General features: G+C 48.6%; 2 protein-coding genes and 1 long non-coding RNA gene across 4 annotated transcripts; 1 reads left to right on the forward strand and 2 right to left on the reverse strand.

Moving 5' to 3' along the window:
* The first annotated feature begins 1,653 nt into the window (after positions 1 to 1,653).
* Positions 1,654 to 2,370, forward strand: LOC120906123. The gene is made up of 2 exons (XR_005740029.1): positions 1,654 to 1,950; positions 2,072 to 2,370. It is a non-coding gene; the product is annotated as an uncharacterized LOC120906123 (long non-coding RNA).
* A 619-nt stretch (positions 2,371 to 2,989) lies between these two features.
* LOC120905835 (mucin-19-like) lies at positions 2,990 to 9,212 on the reverse strand. 2 transcript variants are annotated; one of them, XM_040317055.1, is made up of 4 exons: positions 8,820 to 9,212; positions 6,740 to 6,822; positions 4,464 to 6,647; positions 2,990 to 4,346 (listed from the first exon to the last, which is right to left on the reverse strand). In XM_040317055.1, exons 3-4 carry the CDS (start codon positions 6,384 to 6,386, stop codon positions 3,648 to 3,650), a joined length of 2,622 nt encoding a protein of 873 aa, XP_040172989.1. In that variant the 5' UTR covers positions 6,387 to 6,647; positions 6,740 to 6,822; positions 8,820 to 9,212; the 3' UTR covers positions 2,990 to 3,647. The 2 variants fall into 2 exon arrangements, with proteins under 2 accessions (XP_040172989.1, XP_040172990.1); XM_040317056.1 differs by lacking the exon at positions 8,820 to 9,212 and adding an exon at positions 6,975 to 7,287.
* Positions 9,213 to 13,405: 4,193 nt separating this feature from the next.
* On the reverse strand, positions 13,406 to 21,773 carry LOC120905790 (eukaryotic translation initiation factor 4B). Its single transcript, XM_040316916.1, is given in 7 exon segments — positions 13,406 to 13,522; positions 13,613 to 13,781; positions 16,273 to 16,354; positions 16,995 to 17,420; positions 17,423 to 17,734; positions 17,737 to 18,483; positions 21,649 to 21,773. Coding segments are annotated over 7 exon segments (1,809 nt in total). The 5' UTR covers positions 21,665 to 21,773; the 3' UTR covers positions 13,406 to 13,465.
* Positions 21,774 to 23,629: the final 1,856 nt, after the last annotated feature.

Genomic DNA, 23,629 nt, shown 5'->3' on the forward strand with positions numbered 1-23,629 from the left:
GGGCGATATATTTAAAAAAAAAACCTCGAAAACTGAAATGAAAATCGGGCAGTCTGTAACGTTTGCATTAAAAAAATGGACTAACCTGTACTAACGAAACGCTAATTGCACTTAATCTGAATAATAGTATCCCATGAGTCAGCAGACCAAAATTTGACACCTCTACTCAGTCGAACTCTAACATCCAGACATCAACAACTTCTTGGCACTATTAGACAACAATCAGAGCATCGAAAGGAACCCCCAGTTCCGAATTACCAATGACCCGGAGAGACTTGAGGTTCCAAAGGAAGCTCAAAATGAAAGCCGAGGATCAAGTGGCGACATCGCTGAGTTCCCCTGGCCGGAGAGATCAGTGCAACTGGCCATACAGTGAAACCTATCGATTACCTGGGAAATATTGGCAAACATATCAGGAAGCGTGTCCACTAGCCTCGCAGCGGCTAGCAATGACGCCAAAGGTTAGATGCGATTCTCGGCGTAATTTCTCACTGTGCTGTGTACCATCCAGAATTTCTCGACAAACATGATAGAGAAGCTCTACTCCAACAATTTTGTCGCCAAACCTGAGGAATTGATAAAAATCGAATGTCTTCGAAGATCGAGGATCTTCAAAACATGCCTGCACGCACGTCTTCGTCTGCCATGGCAAAAAATCCGAAATTCGCAATCAAATTTGTTCGGTGGTCAAATGTGCATTCCTCTTAGAGAGCAATCATTCTAAGGTGAATCTTCAAGGGTCAGCTAAGGGTGAATCTAAGGAGACCGTCAGCTTAGAGAGATATTTATGTTGAGGATAACTAATGAAGGTGTTGCTATGAAGTATCCCAAAAATCACGGGAAAACATGGCTTATGTTGTTACGTGTGTAACAGTAAATGAGTAGCTGGGTAGACTTTCTTAGAACTGGCTTTTGTAGGATTTTTTGCACAGTTTAAAAATTAGTCTGTTCTTTCTGCTTTATATTTTGCTACTAACCGCGTTTCGCGATGGCGCCCTGTTCGTCGATCAGCTGTGCTACTTGACCCTATTAGACCTGTTTAGCGACCGCTGCCGAATTTTGTCTTAATTGGTCCTACTTTTGATCACATATCTGTCTCGTATTTGGGAATATCTTTTTGTCCTTATCTAACAGGTGCCGCCATCTGGTGTTTATAGTTCTAACTATTCGAGCTATCCTATACAGCTTGATGTTTTGTAAACATTCGCCTGTCAAAATGCACGAGGTCGTTATCGTGCCAACAGCTTATATTTTTGAGAACTGTCTCGATATAACAATGTGGAAAAGTCCTCAAAAACATCCTTTTTGTGCGGGTTGTTGTACCAAAAAAATATGATTTATGTTGAAATCCAGAAGTAACATTAATGTTTAGGATTGTTGCGAGGGTATCTACAATGTTATGGAGAATGCTAATCCATTAAGACCTGGCTGAGGATACGATTTACGTTATTAACATGTCTTACGATTTATGTTATTATTATGCTTTGTAACCAAGCCTGGATGAAAACTTTTCAAACAATTCGAAGCAGTTATTTATTCTATCTAACTGATGATGAATAGCACTTGGGACAATTCGGTCTTTAGTGATAGTATTTTTTTCTGATTCTTAAATTCATTCCTGATACTCCTTAAAGATGTAATACATTTTAAATTATAAATAACAGTAACACTCTTTTCAAAATTAGACCGAAAATTAGGTCGTAGACCGCCTGGTCTAAGTTATGTAATACGCAGATGATCTCTCAACATAGTTGACTTCTAATAACTGATATTTAACAATTGGAGATCCATATTGGTCATAATTGACAAGTTCAATACTTTACATTTGTGCATGTCATTTCGAGGGTTTTCAATCTGATATCGATCTGATTTTTTGCATGAGCATAACTCTGGAGAGTTCTAAAAGACAAACACAGGAAGGTTTCCACGAATAATAGTCAAAGACTAAGAGTAGGTATTGCCAGCATTATTTAGAGCCTCACCGAGCCGGTGTGCTCTTCTGGTCTTCAGGAGGCTGTGTCATCTGTAAAAGGTACTAATTGCCTCAACAATTCATTTCCGCGTTTCACAGACATTGTCTGTAGGTACGATTGTCCCGTCCAAGATAGCAGAGATAGCAATAACACTATCAGTATAAAAATCCGTGAGCACTTCCAGTGACGGTAGGGACGTCAGCACTTCATCTGCGTCTAATTTATCATCAGTCCAAAAAGGTTTGGATGAAACCCTTCCAGAAGAACGCACGTGGTAGACAAAGGTAGGGGTTTAAATATTCATGTATCAAATTAAAAATTCACACATCAAACCTTTAGCTTTCCTGTGATTGCTTCAAACGAACATGGAAGAATAAAAAAACATACATCCCCACTACTTTGACTGTGAGCCACCGTCGTATGTTATGGCGTAGACGTTTTTTTTTTTTTCGGGGCGTTTGTTTTGGTCACGACCTTCAGCTGCCCTTTTCGAGCCGCGCAATACGCAATAGAGAACGAGAAGATGTTGTTTGTCACGCACCACGTCCGCAGAGCGCAGGTTCAAGGGCGGTTGCTGTCTGCGGTTTTTTTTTTGGGGGGAAGGGTTGTCTTTGCCTCCATCCTCTCCTAGGGCGGCCCTTTGCCAAGGGCTTTACCCTGCTCGAGGTTAACATTTTCTGACACGCACGGAGGATTTTGTTTTTTTTTGGGATCGGAGAGATAGAAAACCTTGAAGTGTTGTTTTTTCCTTATCCCTCCGAGACAGTTGCCTCGAAAGGTCGACACGTGTGCAGTGGAAATATACGAACAGCGGAATAACAAAAATAACAAAACATGTGGGATTTTTTTTTTTTGGTGGCAGGCCTGCCTTTATTGATACAAGAAGATGTTTAAAATAGCAATGCACAACAATGCAAACGAGCCTGTTGGAGGCTCCCGCGGCTGTCACAAGCAATTATCATCTTATATGTGTGTGTTTTTTTTCTCTGTCTCTTTTAAACAGCTAATTACTACGGTTAGTTGATTACAGGACGTAAAACGTTCTTTACTTTAAAATCTGTGCAGAGTACATAGTGTTAAAACCACCACCGGGGTACAACTAACCCACCAAACAGACGTGGGGCATAGTAGTAGAAATGAAAAACAAAAAACAAAAAACAAAACGAAATACAAGCCCCACAATAAGAAAACAACAAGAGAACGTTCCTACCAAACAAAACTGCCGTACCGAAACGTGTATTCGTGCGTTATTCGACAGAAAACAGAGAAACTGGGGCAAAAACGAGATAAACGGCACTGCGCGTTGCCGCCATTTTAGGTTAAAACCACGCTCACTGCGGGGCTTGGGAAACTTTTGGGGGTTAGGATTGCACGTGGGCGTAAGTGAGAAGAGAGAAAGAAAAAAACAAAGTACTGACGGACAGAAAATCGATAATCGCCCACTTGTTGTCGGTGGTTATCTCACACGCCCCGCAGAGAAAAAAATGGCGCACGAAACAACCACGTGCTCGCAGCAAAATGGCGCCGCGTTGATAACGGTAGGTGGCCTATATATGCTAGTGGCCTTAAGATTAGTACTAAACAATATGTATATATATATGTAAAAGCAGGGAGAAAAACAAAAACCCCTCCCTCACGACCTAACCTCACAGCAACAACCAACAGCCGGCGGGTTTACAGCAGGGCCAGCTTCATGACCGCCTTGCGCCACCGCTGGCAGTCCTGCTGCAGGCGGCGCTCCTCGTACGACAGCTTCTGGTGCTGGGCGCTCAGCCGGTCCGCCTCCAGCTCCAGCTTCAGCTCGCGGTCCTTCCGGTTGATGCGCGACTTCCGGGACGCCTCGTTGTTCTTGTCCCGCTGCTCCCGGTAGCGCCAGTCGGCCTCGCTCAGATGCTGGTACTGCGACCGGTCCCGCACGGTGCCGGCCTGCTTGGGCGGGCGGCCCCGCCGCTTCGGCGTCTTGGCGGTGGTGTTGGTGGTGCTGGAAGAGACGTCCGAGCCCGAGTCGCCGCACACGGACGACGCGGACGAGCGGGAACCGATGCTGCACGCGCTGCTGCTCGCATTGGTACGCCGCCCGATGCTGCCGCTGTGGTGCTGGCTGCTGCTGCCGGTAGGGGACGCGCTGGTGCCGCCGGCACGGTTCGCCACATCCTCGGCGGCGCTCGTCAGCTGCCGCAGGCTGTCCAGCGTCAGCAGCTGGCAGATCTGCCGCTCGGCATCGCTGCCTCCCTCCTTCTTCTGCGATGGCTGCTTCGGCGCGAGGATGGTGCGCGTCCGTCCCGCCGGCGTAATGGCGGCCGGCGACGCCAGCAGCTCTAGCGTCGGCTTCTCCTCGACGGTCGCGTGGTAGGGGTTAAATTCTAACGATTCCTGTTTTTTGTTTTGTTTTTGAGAAGAAAAGAAAGAAAGAGAGAGCGAATGTTAGGCACACTGTCACGATGCTAGTTCTACTACTATTATTACTATCACTACTACTACGACACTTACGTCATTGGTGTCGATGAACGACAGCAGATCAAACTTTTCATCTTCCAAATCCAGTATGTCGTTGGTGAGGTCGGGCGTGTTGAGTGTGGCGGCCGCTGCTAGCGGCGGCACGCGTAGCGACGGCTCGTAGGTACTGGGCGTCGTGGTCGTAGTAGTCGTCGTCGTCGTCGTCTGCAGCAGTGCTGCCAGCGCCTGCCCATTGATGGTGGAGTGTGCCGGAGCCGCTTCGCTCGTCTTGTGGCTCACGTTGATGGCGAGTGTGGCCGCCTTGCGGCTGGCAAGGGAGGACAGCTTCCTGCCCATTGCGTTCGCCGTCTGTTGTTGTTGTTGTTGTTGTTGTTGATGAAGCTGTTTGCAGATCGTATTGGTGGCGGGTGGCGCTGAGAAGATGGTGCTCTCGCCGGCCGCCGCCCAACGACCTTCGTCGCTGGCGAGCCGGGGCACCTTGCTGGTCTTGCTGCGGCTAATCTCCTCCTGCTCCTCCTCCTCCTGTGCCTCCACCTCCTCCTCTTCCTCCTGCTGGAGGCGTCGCTTCATGGCGAAGTAGTTGTGGTCGCGCTGCGGATCCGCACTGTGCGTCGTCGTCGTTGTGGTCGTCGTCGTGTTCGTTACAGCAGCAGTAGTAGCGTTGGTAGCACCGAAACGTCGACTCGCCGCCGCTGTCGCCTTGTTGCCGAGCCGGGCAAGCCCGGTGATGTTGTGTATTTGGTCGAGGCTGTGCTCGAACAGGTCCTGGGCGGGCGATGGTTGTGGAGGCGGTTGCTGCTCCGGTAGCAGCCCGGTCGAGATGTCCTCCTGCAGCCACTTGAGTATGTTGAGCGAGATCGGTTCGGTGTCGTCGGCGGCCAGCCCGAGAAATGGGAGGGCGGCGGCGGCGGCGGCGGCGGACGCCGGCGCGGCCGTGACCGTCGACACCAGATGGTTGGAGGCGTCGCAGTCGAACGCGCTCGACAGCTGCTCGATCTCCTCGTGCAGCGACACGGGCGAGCTGAGGGCGAGGGCCGGCTGCGCCAGCTCGACCTGCAGCTCGTCGAGCAGGTTCGCGCAGTCGATGCTCGTCTCGAGCGCGGTACGGGCCGGCCCCATGCCCCGGACATGCTGGTACTCGTCCAGGCTGCGCTCGAGCTCGGTGTCGGTGATGTTGCTGCTGCTGCTGCTGGCGGTCGGCGAACGCAGCCAGAGATGGTGGCTAGCGGGCCCGTCGACGATCGTGTTGGTAAAGTCGTGATCGGTCCCGGCACCTCCCAGGCACGTCTCGTTCGTCCAGTCGATGTCCGGTAGTAGTAGTGAGGGTGGTGGTGTTGGTGGTGACAGGGCTGTGGATAGGGCGGTGTTGGTGGTGGTGGTGGGGGTGGTGGACCCCGGACCGCCACCGTACGACGGTGGGCCGTATGGCCGGCCGCCGCCGCCGCCGCCGCCTCGATTGCTATTACTGCTACTGCTTCTAACGCTAATGATGCTACTGTAGTCGCACGGTTTCTTGGGGGAGATGATGCTGGTGGGCTGGTGCTGCCGCACTGCTGCGGGCGCACCGGCGGGAGTGGCGGCTGCAGCGGTCCCACCACCGCTGCAGCTGCCCGGGGCCACATGGCTCCGTGCTCCGCTAGAAAATTGGCCGCCGCAGCCGCCGCTACTGTCGTGGTGGCGGCCGCTGCCGCCGTTGCTGCTGCCGCTGCCGCCGCTCTTATTACATACGTCGTGTACAGTTATGCTCGCCTCAGCACCACTGAAGCTCGCGCTGGTTGCTTTGTCAAACTCATTCCGGCAGCCGGGTGCTGCCGTCCGTGGCCCGTCGCCCGGCGACCGTTCACCTGTTGTAGCGCTGGTGCGCCCCACGTCCATCCGGCCCTTTCCCGGCGACCACCAGGCCGCGTCGGTGCTGGCGTCGGCCGCGCCAGCCGACGCCCCCGGCGAGCACAGCATCGTGGTCGTGGTGTTCAGCCAGCCGGCCGCCTCGTCGTCCGGCGGCGCGGCGGCGTGCAGCAGCAGCAGTGGCTCGTCCAGCGGCGAGTACGCATTCCGATCGCTCCGGTTGACTAGGCCTCCGTAAAAGAAGATCGTCTCTTCCAGGCGCTGGTCGGGCGCCGTCGGCACCGCGGCCGACGCACGACTTCGCCGACAGGATTTCTCGCCATGAGCGGCAGTCGTTGACGAACTCAGTTGCTTGTGCCATCGGGATAGTGACTGGTTGCGGGGAAGGGACGAAGAGCAAAACGAAGCGTAAGTGAACATCCCGGAAAGAGTGGGGGGAGGAGGGAAGGGTTGAGAATACTTACGATAAATTCACCGTTTAATTCCACTGAAATTTTAACGCTTTAGATAACGCCCCGAGATGAGTTGAGAGTTGCCAGCCCTCAACCTGAAACGAAAAACAAGATGGCGGAAAGTGGCGTTTAGTGCCTTGCAGTGTTCACTTTCACGGCGGCGAATCCCAACAGCAGGGGGTTTTCTTTCAGGTCAAATAAAACACACAAACACACACAAGCGTGCATCAGATACATCCAGATGTACCTGTTTTGCGTCAGAGGGTTTATACGCTGCAGGTGCCGTGCGGAGACAAAATGGACGAACTGGCGTGGTGCACACTTCAGTAGATACTGCGAGGGAATCACCGCTTATCGCAAACGTGCACTGCCTGTTGCCTGTGCTGAGTGGTATTTCCAATATCCCCGGTGTATGTGTGCGAGTGAGAGAGGGAGAGATGATGGCTGTAGGTTTTGTCGCAAAGCCGCATCACCATTACGGGGAGAGCTTGTGTCGCGTCGCACCAGTCAACCCGAAGATAAGATAAGCGGCCCGCATCCCGCCCGGAAGCGACCACTCTACTTCTTTTTCTTTCTGTTGCTTCTGCTTAGGTTAAAAAACTCACCTCCCCCCCCCACCTCCTGCTAATGGGTCTAATGGGGCGGGTCCCATAAATCCGATCCACCATTAGAAGGGGATTAAAAATAAAAAAAAAGAAGCTCCCACTAAAACTACTGCCACGCGCGTGCGACACGCCGCCCGCAACACGAAAACGTTCTAGAACGCACTGTGTTGCGTCAGCGACATTCGGCCCCCCTTTTTTTTTTTGTTTGCTCCCAAACTGGTCTAACAGGTTGTGAACCTTCGGATCACGAACACGAATTTACGGCGCGACAACAACAACAAGAGTTAAAAAAGAAAAAGAAAAAGAGCATCAGAAATGTGCTAACCACCGCCATTGGAGAGAGGGAAAACAAAAAATAATATAAACGGGGACAAATATCAGTGAAGCCCCCCCCCCCTCTCTTCTCGCTTCCGAAGGTCTCACCCAGATGAGCGGGCGCGCGTGTGTTCGAACGTTCCAGAAAGATCTTTGCGGCGCGCGTCTACCGCGGCGAGAAAATGGCGAAAACGTGCCGAAAGAGACGCTCACTTAAAAAAAAAGTGCCAAAGAAGGGGGGGATGCTAAAATGGTGCTAAAAACCGGTTGGAATGGTGGTGGGAGGGGTAATGAATTTAGGTGTGCAATCAGCACGCATACACACACACACGCACACGCAATCGTAGAGCAAAGATATGTCAAATTGCCGTCGGGACCTTGGATTGATAGCCCTTGGATTGTCGGGGAGGGTGTGAAGGGAGAGATGGAGGAGGGGGGGGGGGTGAATGTGTTAACAAACAGCATAAAAACCGAGCAGTGGAACCCCCTCCCCCACACACACCCCTCGCCATAACAAAATTCCCCCATTTTAGGCATTGCAAGCGGCAAAGCGAGATGGAAGATGGCGGTCGCCGAAATTTCTAGAAACACCGCCACACACCGCGCGCGTGTACACAAAAACAAGCTGCGCCATCTTGGACTGCGCGCTGACGTCAATCAGTTCGGAACCCGCGCGGCCCTCCCTTTGGAAGTCTCCCCACCCTCATCCTACCATGAAGTGAAGGATGCGTATTTTGTCAACCCCCAAAACAACCCCCCCCCCCTACCCCCCTCACGCCCTCAATGGAAAAGGAAAATTCGTCCTTGAAAAACGTTCCCGGAGCTCCCTGGGGAAGGAGACAGCCGCGAGCAAATGTTTCAAGTGTCGCTTGAATCGTTCCGAATCTTCTCGAAAAAACACGCACACACACACACCCATGTATGTTGGGGTATGTCATTCGGGGAAGCTGGAAATGGCGTAGTGCGATTCACAGGGTTGGTTTGTGGAATTTGTGGAGTTCCTGGAGAGCTTTGTTGAGGGTAGAAATGTCTAGCAAAGGCGGGAAGGAGGTAAAGTTTCCTTTTTTCGCTCCAAGTAACAGCGCATATAATCGGTCGACCATGAGTTGCGTTTTTTAGCTCACAAACACTCTCATACACACACACACACACATATATGCTGATCCACTTACTCTGTAATGTAGTTGCTAGGTGTCGTCTATTTCAACCGGAAGTGAGGTGGCCCCGTTGGCGCAAATTGATAATATCTGGAGGTTGATCGATGCTGTAGATTGGCGCTCCCTCGGTGGCCACCGAGTCCTATTCACACACGCACACGCTTGAGTACACACCACAGTATGCAGAGGTCACAGTAAAAGGGCAATGGAGCCAGCAAACGCCACAATATAAAAAAAAACCAAAAAGAAGAAACCACAAATTGGTTCACACTCTCGGGCAGCGCGAGAGTGTTCGATGCGCGTCGATCCTTCCACGTACTGTTCACCAGCGGTAATGACGGGCCCGGCCCATGGAGCGTAGGTCCCAGGGCCCCCTCCACGGTACGTAAAAACCTTTTCGCGCGCGCGAGTGCCCCAGCCGAGCTATTTTCGTTGTGCAACATCCGAGCGTTCCGATTGGCTGTGGCCGCACGCCGTGCGCACGTCATCGCCCGGTCGGATTGGTGGCGTTCGGCTTCGTCGTACGCGCTCGGGCGAGCTCGGGGCTGACCGATTTGACGTGCGTCCCAACCAACAATTGCCAAGGGGGGCTCGCGTTAAAAACATTTCCCATAAGATTTTCTATAGTGTTTATACTAGCAGCAGCTAAGGTAAACACTTTCAGCACGGCACAAACCGATTCTCACGCACACATTCAAATGCTGGGGTTGCTGGTCCTACTCACGCATACAAATGTATTTGTCCCGTACCCATATTTTCGGATTGATGGTTGCAGTTAGATACACCATTTCTGCTTTCTTTATACACACTGTTTTCTGAACAGTTTTCTTACTCTTTCCACATGCGTTTTTGCATACGTTCCACTACCCTTTCTCATTCGTTCTTCCTTCAACCCATCGCGCCAGAATATCAACGACTGTTGCGTGTTCAGCTGGTGCTCGTCTGGAAATGACGTCATCGACTGGTGCTGCGAATGTTTAGCCGTGTCGTTGGCGTCCTTGAAGTGCGTTGTTCTACAAATTAGCTGCTGATGAAAAACAAATCAATAATTAATCCGTTAAACCAATAAACCAATAATTGAAATTAATAATTGAAAAATAAACCAATCTCCCCTCCATCAATCTTAGCGTATCAGCTAAGATCGTATTAGCTCTTGTCATTAGGATTATTAATAGCTTTGTTACTACCTCAGAATAATACTTTTTTACTTTTAGAATTCTTCACTCTCTAGTTTACAATTAATATTAGATTAGGTATTTCTAGATGTAGGTATTGTTTACTCTTTCTAGGCTGACAATCAAATAAATTAAAATTGAAGTTAAAAAAAATGCAGACAAGGGAAGTACACAAAGGGAACGCAAGAAATCACACATCACTCCAGCACATTCTGGAAATGTCTTCTTCTACAGCGAAAATTCGGGACAAACTGACACTCCGGAGGCAAACATCGCGCGATGAGCACGATAGCAGAGAAATATTGCCAGATGGAAAGAGATGGGTAGACTCCGGTCCGGCGGAATCCGCATGCAAATGCATGTGTGCGTGTCGTTCGAAGGATATCGGTTTCCCCTTCTCCCCTTTTTCGTCCATCATTTTTGGCCAGGCTACACGAGTGGCGTTGTGCCGTCCAAAATCTAGAGAGAGCATAGACATGCTCTCTCGCTTTGGCACACACTCGGCTTTCCAATAACTTCGGATTTGCTGATTGGGGGCGCTTTGCCGACAGCCGCTCTTCTAGTACTGCATCTAGCAGGAGAAAGAGGGGGGTAGGGGGATTTGAAGAGTCAATATGCCTGCCAAAAACGCCCTTTTTCTTCAATTATCATGTACTTTTCGCTCCTGTCGTGGGAACAAAACGCAGCCCGATGCGACTGGAAGCGCACATCTGGAGCCGCTATCGATTGTTGATGCGCTAGAAGCGTTAAAAATTTGTTTTATTGAGCTACCAACACCCCACCCCTCAGTAGTAGGGTTGTGTGTGTGTGTGTGTGACACATGCCAAATGCAAATGGGAAGAGGACATATGTGTCATGCTGGTACTGCGCCTGATCTGACAGCACGAAAACGCACATTTCGTTTGCGCACAAACATGAGTTGTTTACCTTGCAAATAAGAATTTTCGATAAAGCGAGAACACTTTTATTTGTTTGAAAAACATCTTCTCATCCTGCTGAGTTCAGCAAGCTTGTCGTACTTCTACAAAAGCTAGTTAAATTATACGCACAAGCTCTAGCAGCTCCAACGGTCAGTTTGAAAGCGCAGACGGCCACGTGTTGTGTGTCGTGTGCCGTGCGCGCATCTCCACCACCGCTCGGGTGTCAGCTGATTATATAAACTTTTTATAACAAAAAAAAAACGAACATGAACACTCAGATACAGTCATCATGGAATGCTTTTATTCACGGGCAAACAACGATTAGCTCCGATTCACCGCACATCACCACCCACCAGCACCTCTCCTGTGGCTAGCACAGCGTGTGTGTGTGTGGGTGTATGTGCGTCGTGCGCATTTTACTTTTTTTTTATTTCGAAAAAGAGACTGGGAGGGGATGGGGTGTGGCGTAGATTACATGAAGCAAAGGTTACATATTTTGAAATAATTTCCATACACGCAATTATCCTACTGCACCCCTATAGTATACGACGATTGATGCCTTGGGGGAATGAGGGGGAAGAAAGGGGAAACTTTTACCTAGTCAACAGAGCAGATGGGGAACGAGGGAGAGGCAAGAGAGAGGAAACGAAACACGCCCAGCAAAAAGAGAAATAAAGTCCTTTAATAAATAACTTTAAAGTGGTAAACACACACACAAACACCATTCGTATCTTATTTTTTGTAGGAAGGGGAAAGAGGTGGATTTCCCTGCGCAATCACTCCCTCTCCCCCTCCCCCCTTGACACAAACTTTCTTGCTTGAATTTTTTTTGCAAAAAAGCTGACCTACTAAAGAGTTCTGTGATTGTGTGCGTGTGTGTTAAGGAGCATTTGTATTGTAAATAATTTAAAAACAAAAACCATCCGGCGCAATCGTCAATTCGCACACGCCATTACAACATGCCCGTCATGGGTTCAAACCCCGTGTGTGTGTGGACCGATTCCTCCTCATATGCAGAACGACCTGACATTATCCTTGACTGGATGGGCAATTAATCAAAGTCAATTAATCAAATCACTGACAACCGACAACAGGATTGTGGCGCCCAAAGAGAAAGAGAGAGAGAAAGAAAACAAGTAAAATAATCGTTTTGTTCGCGTCAAACCGATGTTTTCGCATGATTTTACCGCGCTCTCGATCTTTCCCATTTTTGAGAGGGGGCGGGAGGAGAGAAAGAAAGAGAGAGAGAGCGGGGTTTGAGCGGTATTGGGTACTTAAATTGTCCTACTCTAAAGCGTTTTAAGGCGCACCCTTTATTGTGTGTTATTCACTGCTTGTGTATCTCTATTTTGTTTGTTTTCTCTTTTTTGTTTTTGTTTAGCTAATCTTGTCTCACCTCTATCTCTCTCTCTCTCTCTCTCTCTCTCTCTCTCTCTCTGTCTCTTTCTCCCCCCGTTTTCTCTTATGTTTGCTTAATATTGGCTCCACAATTATTGGCCTGCATTCATTCGCGGTTCTCTGAGCTTTTCCTGCAATGAGCTACTTGCGATCCTGGGCCAATGTACATACAAACGCACGCACGCACGCATACACACACACACACAGTCAGCCACTCGCACGCACATCAGTCTTTGCCCTCTTCGTGTGTGTGTGTGTGTGTATGTGTGTGAGTGGGTTGGTGGTGGAGTAGCCGTGGGAGGAGTTTTGCCGAGAAAGAGTCTTGTCTTAGACATTTATTAGAATTGTTTGTTTGTTTCTTTTTTTTTCTTATAAAGCAGAATGATCATTAAATCTTATGCACGCACGAGAGTGTTTATATATATGTGTGTGTTAAAGTGTCTAAGGGTGTGTGTATTTTTATCTAAGTTAAAGTGTTGTTTCATTCCAGTTTTCTCTTCTCTCTTTACACCACACACACACACCTTACGCCTGTGTGTGTGTGTGTGTGTGTGTGTGTGTGTGTGTGTGTGTGTGTGTGTGTCTGTCCTTGTTTCCTTTCCCTTCCTTTGTTTCGTTTTCCGTGTCGTAATAAATGAATATAGGCGAAAAACAAAACATAAACAAACAAACAAAAAATGCTACTGCTGCTGCTTTTCTGCTCAATATTCTGCTTTCTCTTCGCTGCACGATTTTTACTTTTAAACACACGATGCCGAAAATATCAAACTATAAAAAGAAAACAAAAAAAAAATTTGAGCAATATGCTAGAGCCCAGCCCAGTGCAAAGTAGAGTGGCGGTAGTGGGAGGCAGAGGGGGGCCAGCGAGTGCGCGCGTGGCAATTCACAGCCCCTAAAAAACTCTCCCCCTTGGCCGACCGGGCTGAATGTTCATATCTATATATACGTGTGTGTGTGTATATGTATGTGTGTGTGTGTGGGAGTGTGTCTTATGATGTCCTCTGGCTGTCTTCCCTTTCCTTCACTAGTAGCCCTTTTCTCTTCTTCGTATTTTCTTCTACCTGCTGCTTCCTCTTCTTCGTCTTCTTCTTCTGTAAACTTGTTTCCCTTTTTTCCACCTTTCGGGAGGTCAACTGGTGATGGAGCTTGTGGTGGTTTTGGTATTTTTTCAGTCATCAATTTCATCCGCTGACAATCCTTCGAAAGTGTTCTTCATCTGAAGATTCTGTAAAAAGAAAATAACAAACACATTAACGTGAGGAACGTGTGTGTGTGTGTGTGTGTATGTGTGTGTGGGAGAGAGTGGTATCATTACCGGTCCAGTAGGCTCTTGGAACTTGGGCATTCGCTCCTCCAGTGGTTTCGGTACGCCTTCCCTCTCCTTATCGGCCGGTTTCGGTGCGTCGCGCCGCTCCTTGCCGTCGCCGTTGCGGTTAGTGTCGCGGGGCGGCTGGCCTCGGTCACGTCCACCACGCTCGTTGTCGCTGCAGGACGGTTGTTAAGGAAAGCACGCGCGAGAATGGGAGAGAGAGAGAATGGAGAATAGTGTTACAAAAGTTATATTTTTTAATATTTAAAAAATGAACATGCATCAAAGGAGATACTGTTAGTTTGTTACTATCTAGCACATGCATTCTTTAGGATTAGTTCAGCAAAGCAGCACAGTATGCGTGCGTTTTTTCTTCTTCTCGACAGTGATAATGGTTATTTTTTATGATCGCTTACCTTGGCAAAATAGTAAAAAAAAAATAAAGAGTGTTCAAATAACTAAATGCACACCTAATACAAGAGAGCAAAATGTACACGAGGAGCCAACCTACGAAGGGCAGTGACAAGTGTTTGCAAAACAAAGCGTTGACTAGTGCTGCAAAATGTCACTATGTCAATGTCATAACGAATTCTTACTGTAACAAAATCCATGTCAGCGTCACGTACTCAATTGGGATGGCCAGTTGAGTCATCATCAAAACGATCGGTGTGACCAATACATGCTTCGTGACATTTTTGAGAGCATCGCTTGGACAGTCACTATTATCATGACTGTTTTGTTGTTGTCAAGTCATGTTAAATTTTGACGGAAATGAAATCATATCAGCCTCACGAGCTCTACTGTGATGATCAGGGGCGAGACTCACACAGTTGATGCGACCATCACATGCTTTGTCGCGACATTTTTTGCCGGTGATCATCACGACAGTCATGACGAATGCGTGGCGTGCGGATGGTCCCAAGCAACAACATGAGGGTCCCAAACACCGACCAAAAACTTCATGACCTAGTGAGTGACCAAGAGATGGGTGCTACAAAAAATGTCAGCAAGCATGTGATTGATCCACCAACTGTTGCTGATCATCACAGTTGCGTACGTGAGCTGATTTGAGCTTCATTTCAGTCATGAGTGTTGGTGACTGGAAGCACTGTTCACAGCCAGAAAATGTCATGATTATGCTTGCGAGGGCATTAAACCCGGCTTGTCAGTCAAAGTTTCGCATGTCGCGTTCGACATGTCATGACGCACTTTCATTGAGTGGCAGCATCATGAGTATCACCAAGCTACCGCGCATATGTTCATTGTTTTCGTTGGTGAACATTCTCGTGATGCTCATGACATGTTGCAGCACTGGCGTTGGACGACACCGATGAGGGAAATTCCTTAGTAAAAGCAATATTTCAGCATGAAACCTCCTCAGCAAAGATCTGTGTTTATTCTGTTGTGACGCAAAAACCCTTCTTTATGGGGACAATTTTCAGTTCAGTTAATTTCCACACAATTTGCATACACAAAACAAAAATGGAATCATTCGCCCGAGGAAAATAGCCAATTGCAATGACCGGGAACCACGCCATACATTCGTAAGAGTTCGCACCGTCGGTTGATTGAAGATTGAGCTTTGGGCGGATGTGGGTTTGGTTTTCACTTGCGGCAGGAAACTTCGGTGTGTCTCGGTGGATAGATGCGTTCGCTGCCAGCACGGGTCCAATCTACTGGTGCCACAAGTTCTTTCGCACATGGTGTTTGTTGATTGAAGATTGTTCCCGTCACACAAACCCGCGTTTGTTCTCGCATTGGTGGATTACACGACTCTACGAATGATGGGTGTGCCGCCGCCGGCGCTTTAAGCAAATTCGTTTCCTGAGCTTCTTAACGAGGATTCTTGTTTGCGTATGTATTAAATGAACAATATTTTATAATGTTGAAAAGTCAAAGATGAAAAGGGGTTCGGTACCGCAATTGATGGAATTGTCTACGTTTCCTCGTATGCAAGAGCCGCAAAAACACTACCTACGCTCAATCACTGAGTACGGGAAGTAGTATGAAGTGTTAATATATAGGGCGGTATGATTTTTAAATGGTTTTTTCGTGCGATTCATGTTAGGTGTTGGCGTTAAACCGTCTAGAGCCAAGAAAAACAGCAACAAAAAAACGCATTTACAGTGAAGTTACCCCCAGAAATTCACGCAATTTGAGCGGAATGTTAAATGTGTTTTTTTTGTTTTTTTTTTTTTTAATTTTTTGTGTTTTTTTGTGTTTTTGTGTTTTTGTGTTTTTTTGTATTTTTTTTGTATTTTTTTTGTTTTTTTGTATTTTTTTGTATTTTTTTGTTTTTTGTTTTGTTTTTTTTTTGTTAATCACGACGTGCCCAAATTACGTTTACATCACACGTGCTACAGGGAAAATTACATGAGTGCTACAATGGTTGAAAAGTGAGTGACAATACTCAGCTGTTACAATGGATTCAATGGTTAAAATTAAAACCTGTACAAAGCCCTACTGTAAAACGGGACGAAAGACAAAAGAAAGAACAAAGTTAAACGATTGAAGCGTGATTGGAGAACGAATGACGAAACACACACACGCAGAGCCGACAGAGACAGGCACAGGAGAGGGAGGAGAGGGTGTAATGGATATAATCCAAGCAAGCAAGTCATTAGCGGCAACCACTAACTGCTACTACTACTAGGCAAACAACTTACCGATTGTGGCCAGTTCCGTTGTAAGATGGGCGATTCAAGCCACGGTTATCCCGATGATCTCGATTGTCCGTTCGGCGATCGTCTAGTGGTCCGTTGTGGAAGGTCATAGAAAAGAGAGAGAGAGAGAGCGAAAAACAGCATTAATAAGGGAAAAGGCGTTTCAAAGGCAGCGACAGCGCGGAAATGCAAAAAAACAGAACTGCGGCAAATAACAACAACCACGCGGCATTTGCAGTAACAGCAGATTCAAACAAGCTCGGATGATATGCAACGATTGCGAGAGAGTAATGCAGTAATGTAAAAAAAACTGTCAAAATGAGGAAAATAAATTAGTAAATGATGAAAAAAGAGTAAACAAGGGAATCGAAATATGAAAGCAAAAACAAAAATGAGCAAACAAACCAAAATCGTGCTTGAATCGTGGTTAGCGAGAATGGAAAAGTAAACGTAGGAATAGAACATGTTAAAACAATGCAATAATTGCAATGCAAACCGTTGTGTGCGTAAAGTTTCACACAACACACATCGAAAGAAAAAAGAAGAAAACAAAAACAAGCATCGGCTCCAAAAACAACAAAACCGAAAAACGAGAAAGAAAAAAAATACGAGCAGGCGGCACGTGGGCGGGTTTTGCTTCCAAGCGGGGCGGGGGCAACAAAAAAATTGGCACACACGCCCACCCCCGCCAGAAACCCAGCCCAACCTTCTCCTGCCGTACGTACCCGCGGTGCGTCTGTTACTGTTAAACTTTCCGCTCGGGCCCAGCTTCCGCGCGGGCGACTGGATGCGGTCCTCCTCCCCCGCCTTCGGTTTACCTTTCTCCTCCTCGCTGGCGGCACTGCGCACCCGCCAGTTGGCAATCGGCTGCTGCTGCTGCTGGTCGCGGGTAGCGCTGGTACCACGGACCGCCGGCTTCACGCCCTCCACCGCCGCCGCACCCTTGCCATCGTTTTCGGCCGGCTGCTGCTCGCCGCCCCCCTCCGGGAGGTTCTCCTTTTCGGCTTCCCGCTTGCTGCGCTCCTCGGCCGCCTCGGCCTCCCGCTTGCGGCGCAGCTCCTCCTCCTGCTGCCGTAACCGCTCCTCGATCTCGCGCTCGCGGGCCGCCGTGTCGACCGGTTTCGCGTCGCCGAACACCTTCGCCGCCGGGACGGGGTCGGGCGCGGCTTCGGCGGTTCCGCCGCCTCCGCCGGCTGCTCGTCGCTGCCCCCGCGCCCGCCCCGCTCCGACTCGTCGTCCGACTCGACCGCCGGCTTCGGCAGCTCCGGCAGGGGTAGGGTGCGCGGCTGCAGCACCAGCTTCGGTCGCTCCATCGGCACTTCCGGATCGCGTCTCATGATACCGCCGCCGCCGCCGCCAGCACCACCGATCGGGCCGCGACCACTGTCCGGCCCCCGGCGAAACACGTTGCCACGGTCGCCGCCGTCCCGGCCACCGCCCTCGCGGTCACGATCATAGCTGCGGGGGCCCGCGGCGACTGGGGCGCCGGCCGCTCGCCCAGCCGCCAGTTGCCGCCGCCATCGCCGGCCGGCCGCTCCCGATCGTCCCGGTCCCGGTCGCGCCCGTAGCCACCGCCGCCCCCGCCACTGCTGTACGGGCGGCGCATGCCCCCGCCGTCCCGGTCGCCCATCGGGCGCGATGCTCCCGAGTCGGGACGGTCGCGCCAGTTCCCGCCGGACGACGGGCGGTCGCTGTCGCCGGACGTGAAGTTGTCGTACCGATTGTTTCGCCGCTTGTTGTCGCTCTCGTTGTACAGACCGATGCGGATGCGCCGGTTGCGCGCCATCGGTTCCGGCATCGCCAGCACCTCCATCAGGTCGTTGCGCGTCGCGAACTCGATGTAGCCGAAGCCGCGCAGCCGCCAGGTTTCGCTGTCGTCGCGCGGCAACGTCATCGACACGATCTCCACGTTCTCGAAGATGTCGTACAGATCGTTCTCGTTGATGTCGTACGGCAGGTTGGAGACGTAGACCGAGAACGGCGGGCTGGTGGGTATCGAGTCGTCGTTCAGGATGCGGCTGGCGCGCGGCGCCGTCGGCAGCGCGATCACCTGCGTGCGCACCCGATAGTCATCGTCGTCGTCCACGTCATCGGCCCAGTCGAGCTTCACTGGCACCGCCACCTGCACCTGGTTCGGCACCGCCGTGTTCCCATCGGTAAGAAACTCACCCAGGGACAGCTTGTTGTTTTTTTTCACCTTTTTACCCTTTTTTCCTGCTTATCGTGGGCGAAAGAGATGGGGGAAAATGCAAATGCATCATTAATGTAAGCATGAAAGTGGATGAAAGTCAGTGCCCCTGCTGTTGTTGCCCCTCAGTGCGATTGGTGCGTGACCTTCTTTTAACGGTTTTTTGTAAACTTTTTTTTATTTATTTATTTTACTACTTTGTTTACAAATTTCATTATTTTGTTTTATTATTGTTGATGTGAATTATTAGCAGATTATTCGTTGCATCTTTCCTCCCTCTAACTGGACATTTATTTAAACTATGAAAATGCTTCATTTTCAAGATGAAAAGATGGGCATTTGGAAATACAGTGCACCATGACCAGTACTGCAAAATGTCATGAGCATCACGAGATATTCACCAACGAAAACAATGGCCATATGCGTGGTAGCTTGATGAGCATTGTTGATACTCAATGAAAGTGCGTCACGGCATGTCGAACGCGAATGCTTGTGTCCAACGCGATACTACGACTGACAAGCTGAGCCTAATGCCGTCACAAGCATAATCATGACAATAATAATCATCAAAAGCATCATCTTTTTTTCGGCTGTGAACAGTGCTGCCTAATGCCACTGTTTCAGTCACCAACACTCATGACTGAAAAAAAGTTTTGAGTCACCTCACGTACACAAATGAGATGATCAGAGATGAGATCCAAACAGTTGGTTGACCAATCACATTTTTTTAGTTTAGTTTAGTTTAGTTTAGTGACATTTTTGTGGCACCCAGCTCTTGGTCACTCACTTGGTCACAGTGCTTCTGTCGGTGATAATCACACGACATTCTTAAAATATATTTGGCGTGTGGTCCCAAGCAGCAAAATGAGCATTCTTTCTCGCTATGTCTGCTTTGATAGTCTGTCGGGTCAAAGAGAGCAAGGGAAACATGCTCATTTTGTTGCTCGGGACCACTCGCACGGACCGCATATTTCCCATTACTATCGTGATGATCATGGGCTGAAAATGTCACGACCAATTGACTGCAAAAAAGTCACCAAGCATGTGATGGTCTCATCAACTGCGTGAGTCTCACCTCTGATCATCACAGTAGAGCTCGTGGTGCTGACACTATTTTGTTTCAGCCAGAATTTGTCATGAATATGTGCGAGACATTTTGCACAATTGATCACAGTCAAAAAAAAAGTCATGAAATAATGACTAACCAAGCGTTGGTCGCAAAAATGTCACGATGCATGGATTGGTCACACCAATCGTTTTGAGTATCACAATTGAGTACATGACGCTGACATGGATTTTGTTTCAGTCAGATTTTTTTATGACATTGCTAGTGACATTTTGCAGCACTGATCATGACAGATGATATGATGAGACATCAAGCAGATGAAAGAGCGCTTTTCGAACTAAGTCGTGATTGTTGACTTTGTTCGATTGGTGCCAGAGCGCCGCCTTACTTTGAGTTCATCAAATTCAAAGATACATTTTTGTCTCTTGCTTTTTTATCCAATTGTCGCAATTTTATGACGTGAAAAAGATTTAAACGCTGTGGGGAAAGCGCATATTTCATCATGTTTCCTCAGACCGTGTTTGTTTTTAATTCAAATGAACCGTTGGTTCGTATTTATCTCGAAATGTGTGCATCTTTCCTCTCCAACTATCTTTCCAAATAATTGTAATATTTCCCCCCGCTTGAAACAGATGCCATGATTCCGGACGGATTTCCAGCGAACTGTGCGTTGGTGTGTGTGCTCGCACGTGCTTGGATGTGTGTGTGTGTGTGTGTGTGTGGGCGCTCATATTCCGAGTTGGTGTGCGCGTTGGACCATTGCAAGATAGTTTGGCACACATTCGCGCGCATGTCTGTGTGTGTGCGCGCGGGTCAGAGAGGGGGGAGGGGGGGGCTTTCGTTGATTGTTGTGACAATTGTGTGTCGTGGAATGGTGTCTCGCGACCCGGAAACGACGGCGCAGTTTGCGTTTCTTCTTTCCTTTTATCCCCTCCCCTCTCTCTCTCTATCTCTCGCCATCGCTCAGCAAATCGGTGGCGAACGGAACGGATTTTGCCCGCTGGACAGCTTTTGCAATTATATAAATTGTGTTCCAGAAAGCGAGCGCGCGCACACACACACACTCTTGACGTGGAAAAGTGGACCACCATCTCTTCTTCGTCTCTTGTACCATCATCCCGTTCCCTTTTTTGTTGTGTTGGCCCACCTTATGGCACACAACTTGTTCCACAAACCGTCCTTGCCATCATATTGTACGTGTTAGTGCGTGCGTGTGTTTGGGGTTGAGGAGGATTTTTTTGTGCTCTCCCGCTGGCTGGTTAATTGAAGATGAAACCCCCATTATCGTGCACAGGTGGTTCGACGTTCGGCCGCGCAGACAATTTCGGGGTCTGCCAGATGACACGAACACGGAAATGGACCAAGGGAGCAGCAGCAGGCCAACCTTTTTTTTCCTTAACTCCGTACACGCGCAACAAAAAAAATAATGATACACACACACACGCACACACACTCCCAAACAAACACATTTACTAACACACACGCACAGTACAGAAAGTTCGACAGGAGATTTGTCAATTTTAGCCACGCGGTAAGGTGAACGAGTTTTTACACTCCTCCTACCGTCTCGCCCCCCCCAGCCTTTACTCCCCACGGACACACACAGTCAAGCGAACGGGAATGTTCCTCTTCTGCGCCCTACTACTCTCACCCCCGTTTCCCCTCACAGACTGACCAACCCGTAAAATGCACTTAACCTCACAAGGGACGCATGAAAGCTCCAGGGCCGGGAGCGCCCGCTTTCACCCCAGCGGTAGCGCCCGTTTCGCGCGCCACCATTTTGCTCCCACTCGCACACACACACACGTAGTCACGTACACATATACACACACACACGCGCGCGCATCGCTGTACGCCACGTTCAGTTCACCTAAAAGTGCCCGTCCGATGCTCTCTCGCTCGGATGGAGTGGTTTGTGGCTGCTACATTATCGCCCTCTAACTTCTTTCCCCCCTCATCATTATGACCCACCATCACGATGGTTTTTTTCTCCGAGGGAGGAAGCCTTCCTGCCAGCCACAGGCCAGACTTGCTCAAAAACGGTACAGGAGCGGGGGGGACCGTGTCACGCACGATTCGCACTTTCGGGACGCCGTGGGATTACGCTTTTGCTCACTTTATTTACCTGATACGGTCGCCATTACGACTGACTTCTACGGTGAAGCGATAATGAAAGGGCGATTCTTGCCTACCAGCGAACAAAGCACCGTACATTGACAGCTCGAAGGTGTCAGTGTGTGTGTGTGTGCTGCGCGCGCGTGACAGCATGAGCAAGCAGCTTTGACAGTGCTGACAGCAGCGCATTTTGCCTACGTGACACGCGGCCGCCTGCCCATGCAGCAGCACGATGATGGTACGATGTTCTGAATCCGAAACCGAATAAAGTTGAATGAAAAAACTGTTTTCGGCGGTAGAAAACAATAGTTCACACTCATGCTGGGTCCGATTGTTTCCCCCCCTCCTTGGGATGTTTTGCTTTGTTTTTTTGCCATTTTTAGTTTTCTTCAATCATCGCCAATGCAGCAACAATGCTGTAGGGTAATTTTTGGATTGATTTGCATGTTTATTTAAGTAAAAACATCGATTGGGCAACAACGAAAAATTATCATGCTACAGTTTTTAAGCCCTTGTTTCAGTTTTCCTTTCACTACGCCAATCATTTTTATTCATTTTTTCCTCTCAATAAAAACCCCCCACACGTACTTAACCGTCCCATGCAGCAGTGGAAACGACTGGAAGAATGTTGGCTGTGCAGCAGTGTTTGCTGCACGACACGGTTCTCGTCCAGTGTGGCCAGATTTGTTTGGGCGTATTTCGTAGGAACATCAAAATTTCATCGGTAGTTTTCGGTAAGTTTTGAAATTTTTAACTCATTTGAAATGAAGTGTTGAAAATGTAGGGTGGGGTGAGGGGAAGAGAAAATACATCCTTTATTTATTTTAAGCAGTTGGGTTAGATTTCCCAAGCGCCACAGAATAAGTTTGTACGACTGCAAAAACAAATATCCGTCCGAAGATGCCCGGAGCCACCTGGAGCCGCCATTCGACAGCCGGAGCCGTCCGGAGCCGCTAGTCGACAGCTGGAGCCGTCTGGAGTCGTCTGGAGTCGGAGACGCCAGGAGCCGTTGGACCCACCCGGAGCCGTTGGAGCCGTCATTTAGTTGAGTTGTGGCATTTCAGTACACACACCGGCGTGAGAAACCGGTCGTCAATTACCTCACAACCATCACTCACCAGCAGTCTCCGTGTATATAAAAACGCTCTGAGTCAGAAAAAAGATAAAAATTTGAATAGAAACCGTTACAGCACACCCGTCATCATAATTTAATAAAATGCGCATTTGCTACAATTGTAAAAACACATCTTAAAATGGACTCAATCGATAAGTTACGTTGATTATAGATTGTATAGAGAGTGAATTAAAATATTGTGAGTGAAATTTATTTCATGCTGGTGTCTTTCTCCCAGCAAGTATCAAAATGTAACGGTTTTTATTCAAATGGAACCTCCTTTATCTTTTTATTTACTAGAGGAAAAAATCTAAAAAGTGTATGCAAGACGTGTAATATACAGTTCTCAAAACCATTAAAGTCATTTTGTGATTAAACTTTTGTAAAGTAGTTAAACAAACGTTTTTTTACGTTTTGTACTTTTTTCCAAAAAAAAAATCCGAGTTGAATCAATGCATAGTTATAAAAATTAACTAAATAAATATAAAATATAACTTTGCATAGTTATAAAAATTTGATTTATTCAATTTCCAAGTCCAAGTCGCTGGCTGCCCGGGTAGGCCGGTTTCCTGAAATATGATTTTTTTGGTTGCAAGTGACAGGGTTAACGTCCCACGCAGCAGTGGAAACGACTGGAAGGCTGTCGCCTGTGCAGCACTGTTTGCATTTGTGTGTGTGTGTGCTGGTGCTGTGCGATGGGACACAGGTACGAAAGAGAAGTCGTTTTCTCCCGCATTCGCCCTTCCCGGTATGTGAAGGTACCGCATAAAGCTGTATGTCGCCCATTGCAAGGCCTCCTTTCAAAATTGGGTTAAATGAAAAAGCAGTGAGGGAGGGTAGGGGGAATCAAAAACCACCCCGAAATCGCTTATAGGAA

Source organism: Anopheles arabiensis, chromosome X (assembly GCF_016920715.1).
Source record: "Anopheles arabiensis isolate DONGOLA chromosome X, AaraD3, whole genome shotgun sequence".
Lineage (NCBI taxonomy): Eukaryota > Metazoa > Arthropoda > Insecta > Diptera > Culicidae > Anopheles > Anopheles arabiensis.

Excerpts from the sequence above, each read along its gene's own strand:
- LOC120905835 (XM_040317055.1), bottom strand. The coding sequence starts at position 6,386 with ATGCTGTGCTCGCCGGGGGCGTCGGCTGGCGCGGCCGACGCCAGCACC. Across the intron at positions 4,347-4,463 it reads CGTTCATCGACACCAATGAC|GAATCGTTAGAATTTAACCC; the intron begins GTAAGTGTCGTA and ends AACAAAAAACAG.